At 36.2% G+C, this 12,488-nt stretch overlaps 1 protein-coding gene across 1 annotated transcript; it reads left to right on the plus strand.

Moving 5' to 3' along the window:
- The first annotated feature begins 152 nt into the window (after positions 1-152).
- arl6ip5b (ADP-ribosylation factor-like 6 interacting protein 5b) lies at positions 153-9,842 on the plus strand. The gene is made up of 3 exons (XM_036591998.1): positions 153-368; positions 2,579-2,796; positions 8,833-9,842. Exons 1-3 carry the CDS (start codon positions 190-192, stop codon positions 9,006-9,008), a joined length of 573 nt encoding a protein of 190 aa, XP_036447891.1. The 5' UTR covers positions 153-189; the 3' UTR covers positions 9,009-9,842.
- The last annotated feature ends 2,646 nt before the right edge of the window (positions 9,843-12,488 follow it).

Consider the following 12,488-nt stretch of genomic DNA (forward strand, 5'->3'; position numbering starts at 1 on the left):
TAATTTATGCATAACTTTTCGTTTTAATTTTAGTAACACTGTAAACAATAAATAAAACTACCACGGTGTAATAAACTAACAGTAGAAGGCCTTTGGAGGACTTGTATTTTGTAGTCGTGTTTGTGAGAGAAACACTGAGCTGGTTGCTGCGCGTTTCACCGCCTCTGTGTTGCTGCAGTAGTGGCTGTGATGGCAGGGATGGAAGTGGCTCCTTTCAGGCCGTGGGACGATTTCTTCCCCGGAGCTGACCGCTTCGCCAAACCAGACGTGCAGGACTTAACCAAATGGAACAACAGGGTGGTCAGCAATCTGCTCTACTATCAGACTAATTACTTTGCGGTGGCCATCGTGGTGTTTCTGATAGTTGGGTAAGTGTTGAAGCTCATAGAAAACGCAAACGCCCTGATGACAGATCTGATCTGTTTGCTTATTTAATGCTGATAAATGTCTCTTTAAACCGGCAGCATTTATGTATAAATTACTTTTATTGAAATATTTTTGACTGTCTGCTCAGAAGAGCATGAGTGGGCATTGAGTGTTGATCTCACAGTAATCCTGCCAAGCCCTTCCTCCCTCCCTCCTCCATGTACTGTACACTCTTAAAAAAGATGGTTCTTCAGTAAAGGATATCGCTCTGCTTAGGACCATGAGTTCTGTATAAAACCACTTGGAGAATGGCGAATGTGTTGTTTATGGTTCTATACAGCACCAAAAAAGGTTCTGTTGTTACAAGCTTGACACTGTAAGGCTAGAAGAACCCTTTTTGGTGCTTATATAGAACAAATTTCAAAAAGCTTCTATGTAGAACCATATACAGCACATTCTCCGTCAATCTGAAGAACATTTTTACCACGCAAAGAGCCATTTAAGCATGCGTATCATTCTATATAGAACTCATGGTTCTAAAAAGAGCCATTTCCTTTACTGAGGAACCGTCTTAAGGGTTCACTGTCATAGGAGGCATCAGTGTCCTTGTGTTATAAGTCTTCTAAAATCTCAAAAACATCTTCAACATATGTAAAATCTACCAAGACAGTGTTTTTGTGAGCATTATGAGCATTAATAAGCTTTAACCCATCAATGTCCATGTCTGAAATCTTACATTCATATGTTCTCTAAACTTCTCTGAGCTCAGATCTAAAGAAAGTGTCAAACCTGCCAAACCACATGGCTAAAAAGTGACTTTTGATCGCTTAATTTAGTTTTCTTTGGTCACACCCACTTCTGGATTTCAACATAACAGTAAAATGTAAATGTGATTCTGAGTAGAAGTATGAAAATGACATGATAATGGAAGAATTTCTAGCAATATGTAGTTGCAAGATTTCATCACTACAGACCAGTCGGAACACGTTCTGTAGCATTTTTCCTCATCGTGCTAAATGCAGTTGTCAGACAGCTGAACAAAAAGAATAGTTTGAAATGATCACCGTACAGATTGTGTTGTCTGTATGTAATACAGAGTATGACTTTAAGTCCACTGGTCATCCTAGTTTTGCTTAGTTATGAAGTATTTTGATTATGCAGACTGATGATTATTAAGCTTAAGCAGCTGCTAATATCTCAGCTGTCCAGGATCACTGAGTCACTCGCACTATGTATAGCTCAAAAGGCAACTTGACACTGATGGTACATTGTTATCAGGACCCACCCTGTTACCCCCAAATGCCTCCCTAAATGTCAGTCAGTCAGGCTTTTTTGACAGAAAGATTGAATAAAGATACCTGGATATGCTTCTCACATCAGTAGGTTGTAAAGATTTTCAGCTTTGATGCCGTTTTCAAATTGGAGATCAAGATTCGATTCAGTTTTGACACAATAAACCATTTCACCATGTAAATGGCTCTATATAGAACTAATGGTTCTGTATAGTCATTTTCTTTAATAAAGAACCCTTGAAGCACCATCTTAAGGGTTCACTGTCCTCGTAGCCAAAAGTGTCATTGTCTTTTAAGTCCTATAAAATCTCAAAAACATCTTTAACATGCGTAAAATCTACAAAGACAGTGTTGTCTTGAGCATTATGAGCATTATTAAACTGTAACCCATCAGTGTCAAGATTTAAGATCAAGATTTGATTCAAGTTTTTAAAGGATTTTATGTGTTAAATTGGTTTTGATTCTACTGAACTGTATTAGGCCTATATGCTAGAACAAATTGGTTTGGCTCAGATAAATAAAAGTTGTCAAACTGAACTGTTTCAATGTCTGCCCCACTGCCGTCTAACAAAATATACCCCAAAAAATCACAACTTCTAGAGTTTATAAGCGATTTCATGAAATAAAATGAGCTTGTTGCATGCAGGGCACAACTTTGCTCTGATACGATGCCAGATTTTGACCACTGATAGTGGTTTTCACAAAAGAATGCAAATGAGACCCTTAGAAGAGAGTGAAGTGTGTATTGTACGTTCATGTTTTTTTTCGATACTGTATTGAAATCATAATAATCATTCATATTAATGCCATAATTTGCGTGTTATTTTTCCCAGTACTTGAGCAGCTATTAAATATTGGGCTATTAGCTAAATAAACTGTCAATTCATTGCCTTTTGTGACATTGCTAATCCATCTTGCAGGTTCATGAACCCTCTGGGCATGCTCCTTGGTGGAGCAGTGGTCACCTTGGTCTTCATGGGTTCTGTGTGGGCTGGAGAGAACAAGGCGGTGATCAAGAACTTCAAGAAGAAGAACCCCTCCCTGTTCGTCATCGCTGTAATGGGAGCCAGCTATTTCCTGCTTTCGCTGTGTGGAGGGGTGATGGTGTTTATCTTTGGCATCACCTTCCCTTTGCTCTGTGAGTACTGTGTTCAACATTAGGAGTGGGAGTGTAGTGTTGGATACAGTCCTTCACCGTCCAGTTTCCAAATATAAGCCTGAAATTTGATCTTGATCAGCCCCAATCATACAGTGAAAAGACGTGCCTAAAATCTGCCTTAAATGAGTTTATAAGTTACAATACGCTCCCATTTGCACTTTTTGGTGCATTCCTTCACGTTGGACCTCTCTGCTCGCTGCTGGAGGGCATTTCTGTATTGTTATGGAAATGAAAGAACCATGTTGAACGTATCTGGGGCAGTAAACATTCTAATACAGTACAATCTGATATCAGCAGCTTACAATGAGACTACAATACAGAATTATACTTTCATAATTTTCTGAATTTCTCAGCACCGCAAACCAGCATACACCGCGTGACTTGGCAGAGCACTTCATTAAAGTGAATAAGATGTGGTAAGATGATGTTAGTACTGTTAGTGTTTTTCAGTTTATTAAAGTATTCCACAGTTAGTTCTGACCTTGCAGTGCGATTGTTTGAGAGGCATTCAGTGGGTGCCAGTATCTCCTGACAGTATTGGGAAGTATAATTCTGCTTTATTCACCTGTAACCTAGCAGCGGCTGCCAGCCATTGCAAAAAACAGTAACAGCCCTAAAAAGTTAAAAAATGCAAGTATCACTCCTGCTGAAATTAATTCACCAAATCTATTGACTTTTGCAAATAAGAATTTTAATTGCACTCTGAATGATTAAGCTATTAATGACCAGCTTGCAGTTACATTGACTCCAAATGGACAACTGATAATCTAGATGTGGTCGTAAACATTAAGCTAAAGGCCAATATCAGTGCCAGTATCTCATGTTATAGCTTCCCTCTCGTATATTATTATGTCATTAATTCTGAAAGTACAATATGGTGCAGTGGAGTTTTGGATCCATTCAGACTGGAACACTACCAGCACAGAAACACTAAACAAAAATGTGCGCGATGCAGAGAAAACTGCTTCTCATAGCAATGCAGAGAAAATTGTTCATGCATTTGTTACAAGCAGAGTTGATTACTGCAATGCTCTTCTTACTGGACTTCCAAAGAAAACAATACATCCTTTACAACTTGTACGAAATGTGTCAGCAGGAATTCTAACAAAAACAAAAAAGAGAGATCATATCACTCCTGTTTTGTAAGAACTGCACTGGCTACATATTTCTTTCTGGATTTCAAAGTTTTGCTTCTATTTTTAAGACTCTAAATGACCTTAAAACACCTGCTTATATCACAGAATGTCTGTTTATGTTCCAGCAAGTGGTCGTAGATCTGCAGGTACTGACCTTCTGCTAATACCTTCTGTAAAATACAGAAAAAATGGAGGGTCTCCTTAAGTTATTCTGCTTCTAAACTGTGGAACTCAATTCACCTTTTATCAGACAGTCAAGCTCAGTGCTCACTTTTAGGAAACATTTCAAAATGAATCTCTTTCACTTGGCGTTTAAATAAAACTGTCTCATAGTATTTATCTTTAAATTAGATTTGTGTCATTTTCTTATATGATTTTAAATTATTCATAATTTATTTTGTATTACTTTTAGGTTTTATCTCCTGTCTGTAAAGTACTTAAAGTGAGCTGCCACTGTCAAGAAAAGTGCTATATAAATAACTATTGCTATTATTATTATTACTATTATTATCATTATTATGTTAGCCCTGAGTTAATGCACTAGCCATGAGCTAAAATGTTTGCTATGACACAGTGAGATATGATGTGATATGAAAGGGTGTGTTACTGTATACTGTTACACCTCAAGACTTTACCACTAAGAAGTTGCAGTCAAACAACTTAGAAAGTTCTCAATTTAAGCGGTAACCCTCAGCAGCTTCCATGTTACTCAAGTTTGTTATGACATATCACCAACCAGCACATCCTGGTTACCGTGTAAACACCAAGTGTATGTGTGCAAAGTTTATGGCAAATATATCAATGACACTTCAGTGCTGTATCATGACATGCTTAAATAATTGTAAGCTTTTTCATAAATATAATATAAAACTGATATTTTTTTTTGCAATGTTACGGGATATGTTTTAGGCACCTGAGAAAATCAGATTTAAAAAGCTGCGTATCTGGACAGTAAGAATTTATTTGCTCAGAAAAAAACTAATATTAGAATAAATAAAAAAAAACATTTAGTACCATTAACACAAGTAGTAAATTTTATGTTTCAGTGTGTTCACATAACCATTTCCAAACCTCTCCTTGTGGCAGCCCGGTATTATTTGTAGTTATCATCCAAAACCTGGTTTGGCTAATCAGTTCTTTATGAAGTTGAATCAGGTTTGCTGCTGATGGAATTTAACAAATTCATGCAGTTGTTGGGAGCGTCAAGGAGAACTCTGAAACCCAACTTTTGACTTGCTCAAAAGACATCAACTACTTTTTTTGAAAATAAGAATTCTTGTTACCTTTTACAGTATTTATGTTCATTTGTATTTATTTAAATGTTATACTGTATTTTTACATGCAATAGTGCACCTACTGCTGAGATAAATGGTTTTAGAGTGTTTGCTTAGGTGACCTTCACACAGTACTGTGTGTATATATGCGATAAACTTGCCAGTTGCTCATAACTTACCGAATGCAATCAGCTGTTGGCTGCAATTGGATGACAGTTTTCCATTTTGTGAGTTGACGAGGACCATCTGAGCATACTATTAGTCAGGCTAAAGCCCGACTAACAGGGTTGCACAAGTTTTGCATAAGTGTATACTTAAGTTTGTACATAAAGTCTTTAGTTACACTAGTTAGTTTCAGACTATCCTTTCACTCAGTTTGGTTGGACCACAAATCCTTAAGTCATGTCTTAACTAGTAACAACTAATTAATGTGTACGTCACATTAATTAACATGCCGATAACATGTTAACAGGAAACGCTGCGGCAGTATGCCCTGACTTTTTCCGTGGAAAAACATATCCAGATTAGAAGGGAACGATGGGTACAAGTTAAACTGATTAAATAAACTAATTATCTGTAGCCACTGTCTGTTTATCTTGAAGAAACTTTGAAGAATAAGCAAATACCCATCTTTTAAATGAGGGTTTCTGGCTGAGCGACCCAACAGCAGGCTTGGTTTAGCCGTTTGGGCAGCTGCTGAGTCTTACTGAGCTGGAGCTGTGGATGTTAGCAGCTTCATGTTCGGAGTTAAATCCAAGGTGATGATTAGAACTGTAAGTAAAATCACAGTGTATAGAGTTTAGAATATTTAGCTTAGTTAACCAAAAAAGTCATGTTTTTGGTCCTGTTTGTGTTTGCTGTGTGGTTTCTGATGGGTTCCCATCAGTAAAACTTACACCTGGGGGGTAAATATTTGATTAAATAAAGCTAAATATATTGTAATTGAATATTAAGTTTTGAGTTTGTGTGGTGCAACTCATTTTGATGTAGTACTGCATAAACCTGAACTTAATAAACACTTACATTACAACTAGCCTACGTTTGAACTTACACACAGCTAGTGCAACTGGCCACAGCTCCCTTAAATGGGAGAATGTCACTAAATAAAAAAAATTGCTGTGTAGTTCAGTCGTTCAGATGTTAACAAAGTCATTCAGAGTGATTTGATGTGAAATGTTCTGTTTTAGAGAAACATCAGATTTGTTTACAGTGGTGGTGATGGGAACCAGATGTCACCATGTCTACAACACAAATATGGCCATTTTATTTACTATTCAAAACCACCAGTGAACCTACATGAGTCATATTTGTAATGATGATGATGGTAAAATACAGATGAATCCAAAAACATAACTGTTCTATGGGTACTACATTTACATATACAATACATTACAATACACTTTAGGCCAAAATCTTCTGAAAACTATTGTAAAACAGTCTTTTGGGATCAGGCAACGTATTCATAACCATTTCAAAAAATAGCTTTCTGTGTGGGAGCTTTTAGAGGTGGACGTCTGGTCCCTATCACCACCACTGTGAACAGTTCTGACTTGGTAGGTTTCTTTAGAAAGACCCCTTCACTTCAAATGACTCTGGGTGACTGCTTACATTTTAACAGTTTAACGATGCTGAAATTTTGAAAAGTTGGTGGAATTCCTCTTTAACAATCGACCATAAGAACAAGGTCCAGAGAGAAAAACATCTTCACAGGGATGAGTCACTTCAGGAGTATTCAGAATCGTGGGTTTCCTCCCAGCAAACACATTCCACAGACTTTAGTGTAAAGAGCTGAGCCAGGGTGTGTATTTGATGTTGCTATGGGGACGGGCAGTGGCCTGTGTGAACTGGTTGCTAAGTTGTTATAGCACTGTGTACCTTCATTACACAAAGTCCATTTTTAGAGTTTGCTGGCAAAAGCTGGACTGACACCTGGCACAGCTTCAAGCTAAAATGAAGGCCTCATGCTCTGTGTTAAAGAAGCAGGACTGACAGCAGCCAGGAAAACTTTCCAGCATGAGTCTGTTTCTTTCCTGCGTGATACAAAAGAATAGAAAAAAACAGCAGTCCATTATTCAGCCAGTGACTGCTGAAAGCGAGCCGTTAAGCCAGAAATGCTGAAATAAAAGGCGATATCCAACAATAACCATGACCTCATTTGTTGCCATTACTGGACTAAACTCACTTATTCCAATTTATTGAAAGTCTTGAGTCACCATCAAGTAGGTCTTTCACAGGAAGTTTTAGCTGGTGATTATGTGCCACATAAATTATTAGCTATTTAGCTTCCTACCTATCTATACTTAGTAGCTCCCAGCCAATGACAGACACAGCTTGAGCTCAAATCAACATTACTCACCACCGCCCTCTAGAGGCGTTAACAGACATCAAATAAGACATTACACAACACTGCTCTCTAAAAATGTTAACAAACATCTAATAAACAAACATTACTCACACATCAAATTAACAGGCATTACTTAGCGCCACCCTCTAAGGATGTATTAATAAACATCAAATAAACAAACATTACCATCCACCGCCCTCTAAAGGTGTTATTAACAAACATCAAATAAACAAGCATTACTCACCACCGCCCTCTAAAGGTGTTATTAACAAACATCGAATAAACAAGCATTACTCACTGCTGTCCTCTAAAGGTGTTATTAACAAACATTAAATAAACAAACATTACTCACCGCCGCCCTCTAAAGGTGTTATTAATATTGAATGAACAAACTTTACTCACTGCCACCTTCTAAATGTGTTAACAGACATCAAATAAACAGACATTACTCACTGCTGCTCTCTAAAGGTGTTATTAACAAACATTAAATAAACAAACTCACTGCTGCCCTCTAAAGGTGTTATTAACAAACATCAAATAAACAAACATTACTCACTGCTGCTCTCTAAAGGTGTTACTAATAAATATCAAATAAACGGACATTACTCACCGCCACCCTCTTAGGGTGTTATTAACAAACATCAAATAAACAAACATTATTCACTGCTACCCTCTAAGGGTGTTATTAATAAACATCAAATAAACAAACATTACTAACCGCCACCCTCTAAATGTGTTATTAACAAACATGGAATACACAAGTATTACTCACCACTGCCCTATAAAGGTGTTATTAACAAACATCAAATAAACAGACATTACTCACTGCTGCACTCTAAAGGTGTTAACAGACATCAAATAAACAAACATTACTCACCGCTGCCCTCTAAAGGTGTTATTAACAAAAAACCAAACAGTAACTATCAGTAGTTTAGTCAATTACTAATATAATCAGTAGTGATGCCTCCACGATTTCCTTCATTATAGATCATGGTAGGTCATTTTTGACCTAACTGTATCTTTAACTATGCCATCAGGTTTTATTTGATCATATTTTTTAGATGTGAAGCTTCTCATGGACCTGGTTTGTAAATTACTCACTCGTGTTTAGCAGGCTGAAGATTCTCCACAGGGGGGCAGCACTAAAATAACCTTCGTTTCTTTGCATCAGTGACAGTGTGTCCTTGTTTTAGATACAGAACTTTGAGAATAAATAGTAATAAATAAATTAACTGCTTATCTTGTCTCTTTTTGTCTGCAGTGATCCTGGTGCACGCCTCGCTGCGGCTGCGCAGCATGAAGAACAAGTTGGAGAACAAGATTGAGGGCGTGGGACTGAAGAGGACACCTATGGGGGTCATCTTAGATCTCCTGGACCAGCAGGAGGAGAAAATAAACAAAATCCAGGATTTCATTGAGAGCAAGCTTAAGGACTGAGCATGGTGACCATCAGCGTGTAACAACACAATGATAAATCTTAACTGGGAGTCACATTCACTCTTACGTACCTAAACCCCTCCTAATTCTAATGCATATCTCATGTGTGAAGCGCTTCTGTGAAAAAGGAAAGATCTTCCAAAGTGTACATGGTTACTGCTAGTGATTCTCCCAGTTTAGACCACCTAAGATTTATGTATGCTATACTGTAAAAACTCTTGGAAATAATGTTTTTTTGTTCTTGCTACCCTAAAAAGGCTGTTAGCTTATATGTGGCAATCAGTATCCTATTTTAGCATGTTGGGCTTCCCTGCGTAAGCATGTTTCCAATGGCGTATGCTTCCCTGATATATGCACCTTTGATATAACTCTTTTTTTGCACTTAGATGTAGGTTTTTCTTCGAATGTAAATGGATATAACAATGTTACAACAATATTACAACAAACAATCAAGAACTGAAGAAGTTTTAATATAAGATGAGCGTAGAGTTTTGTATCTTTGTCAGGTTAAATATGAAGGAAAGCACATTAGAATACTACATGTTTTCTGGTATTACAAAAGATTAATGTATTTTAAAGGTCATAGTTAATGTTACTTGTTCTGCTTTGTTACTGTGGCACTCGTTAGGTTCATCATAATGACGCTGCACATTTTACAGTGCATATAGATCGCATTGATGGTGACATCATAAAAGTTACTGAACGAGAGTAGAAATTTGTCTAAGACTGAGACATGATCATTGTTTTACTTTGAAGACGGCAAAAGTGCTACCTCAAATAGTCAATTCCTACATAGAAGTAGGACTCAAGTCAAACCCATGCTACTTTTGCATATGCTGATAAACTGGCAAGTGAAATAAATGCAGGTAATATATCTAATACGTCTCAAAATAAGATTGTTTTGTAAAATCATTCAACCTATTTCTAGATTTTACTTATATAAACTTGTATAAATGCTTATTAAAGGATAATTCCAGTTATTTTTTAATATATGTATGATTCAATCCCTGAGATGCAGTCATTCAGAGTGGTATGGTTCATTGTAGAGAAACTTACCAACTAAGATTTCTTCACAGTGGTGGTGATAGGAACGAGGGTCACAATGGCTACAACACAAATATAGCCATTTTATTTACTATTAAAAATGACTAGTGAACCAGCACATGCTCCTGAGTTTTTCTGTGTGGCAATGATGCTAAAATAATGGTAAATCTTAAGACGGGGGGGTTCTTTGGGGACTATTTTGCCTCACAATGCCCTGCATGTTGCCGTCCGTCATGAATGGCTTTTAAAAAATATGTTTTAGGTCAACATTTTCTCTCATAACAATGTCTCAGGCATCAGCCAGTTTATTCGTAACCATTTCATGTACTTGCTTTCTGTGAGGTAGATTTTAGAGGTGGACGTCTAGTTCCTATCACCACCACTGTGAACAATTCTGACTCAGCAAGTTTCTCTAGAACAGAGCATTTCACACCAAACCAATGAATGACTGTTTACATTTTAACCACTTAATGATGCCAAAATTTTGAAAAATCAATGGAATTCCCCTTTTAAGTGACCAGCAGAAAATGAAGAATAATCCTAAAGAGAATGTAAAAATATCTGACAATTTCCTTTGATTTTACTTGATAGAAATAAAATAAAACATGTTGAATAGTTGAATGTCCTTATAACCGTCTCCTAATGAGAAATATTAGATTGCTGCCTATATTTTAAGATGCTTTCACTTGCCAGGCTATCATTTCCTTATCTTATAATCTGACATTTTCACCGGTACACTGGCATATTTGCTGACATTCGTAAATGCTTATAATAATTAGTTACATAATAAGTTCATATTCCTCCGTTAGTGGTGCACTTAACCAGTGAAGTTCTCTGAAAGTGTCATGGCATTAGCATCATCTTAACTAAGAAAAAGTGCTCAAAGTGATTCTCGCTCTGCCGTTTTAAGATAGCAGTCGTATGCAAAAGTTTAGGTGCCCCTGGTCAAATGGCCAAAGTGAGGTTTTTCAGTAAAATGAGTGAAGATATCCTCTACAGAGAACACATTTCTGCATATTTTTATGCACACTTACTGTTTATTTGCTGTATTTAAGAAACTGGGCAAAAAATGAAACATATGATGTGGCCTGTGCAAAGTAATGGCACATTTTATATATATAAAATGTTCTTTTTCTTTTCCCCTGATATGATAAACTCAGCAAATAAATAGAAATGTGTGCCCAAAAAATCGCAAAAAAATGCCATATTCAAGTGTGTTCCCTATAGAGAATGTGTTGTTTTCTTATTTTTGCTTAAAATATCAACAAAACAAGTAAGTTGATGAGGGGTGTTTAAATTTTTGCTCACTGTAGCTATGCAATGCAGGAAGAAGGATGAAGCATTACAGATTCATCTACATGTTTGGGTGATTGTATTACTATTTTCTCTCTAAGACATAAACACCCAAAGTGTGTGTACATTTTCCATTGTGTATGGCACCCTGTGTCAGTATTCCTCAAACCAAACTGCTTATTTTTAATCAGAGAATTAACTCCATTAACTCCATTCTTTATATTTATTGCTTAGAAAATGTTACATCTATGCATCTAGGATTCTTCCTGAAACTCCTCTGTAGCTTTTAGCAGGCTTTTATGTTTGTTTTCTCTTATTTTTAGGAAAGGAATGAACCACGAGAGTGGTTTATTAATCCAAAGAGGGACCTTGTATGCACTTTTGTGATGCAGATTTAATAAAAGCTTCTGACCGACTGAAATCTTGTATGCCTTAATACAGAAATGAGGTTTTATTCTTGCAAAATTGATCTGATGCTGCACAGTAACATGTTGAGATGTTTATGTTCTCGCAGTATAAAGTACATTTTACTAAACTATTTTTATATGTTTAAAAGTATTTCCTGTCAAATAAGATTAACAGTATTTGATCATGTTAATGTATTGATATGTTAATATTGTAATAAAATCAACATAGTAGTTTAAACCAGTTACTATAACATTAAATACAGCTACTTAATCTGGTTAATATATTAATATTCGTGTATTAATTGTTCATATTATTGTATTTTTTTCAGGTTGATGGAAAATCTTAATATAGCAGTGTAACATTTTAATATGCAATAGCCTATTCAAATATTAATAACCTATTAATGTCCATATCTGGAATTTGAAATATGTTCAACTGTGGCTAAAAGTATTTTTTTTTGTTTGTTTGACTTGTTTATATGTGTGTGTGTGTGTGTGTGTGTGTTTGTGTGTGTGTGTGTGTGTGTGTGTGTGTGTGTGCATTTATATATTTATATCGTATGACTTGTATTCTTATTTTCCATGTTGTATTTTGGAAGTATTTTAGTAACAAAAAATAGTATTATATTAAAAAAATACATTTATAAAAACACAACTAAACTACCTACCTTCTCTATTTGATATTTAGCCTGTTTAAGTTAACCAATAAATCAGCCATGTAACAAAAATGATGATG

Source organism: Colossoma macropomum, unplaced genomic scaffold (genome assembly GCF_904425465.1).
Source record: "Colossoma macropomum unplaced genomic scaffold, Colossoma_macropomum, whole genome shotgun sequence".
NCBI lineage: Eukaryota > Metazoa > Chordata > Actinopteri > Characiformes > Serrasalmidae > Colossoma > Colossoma macropomum.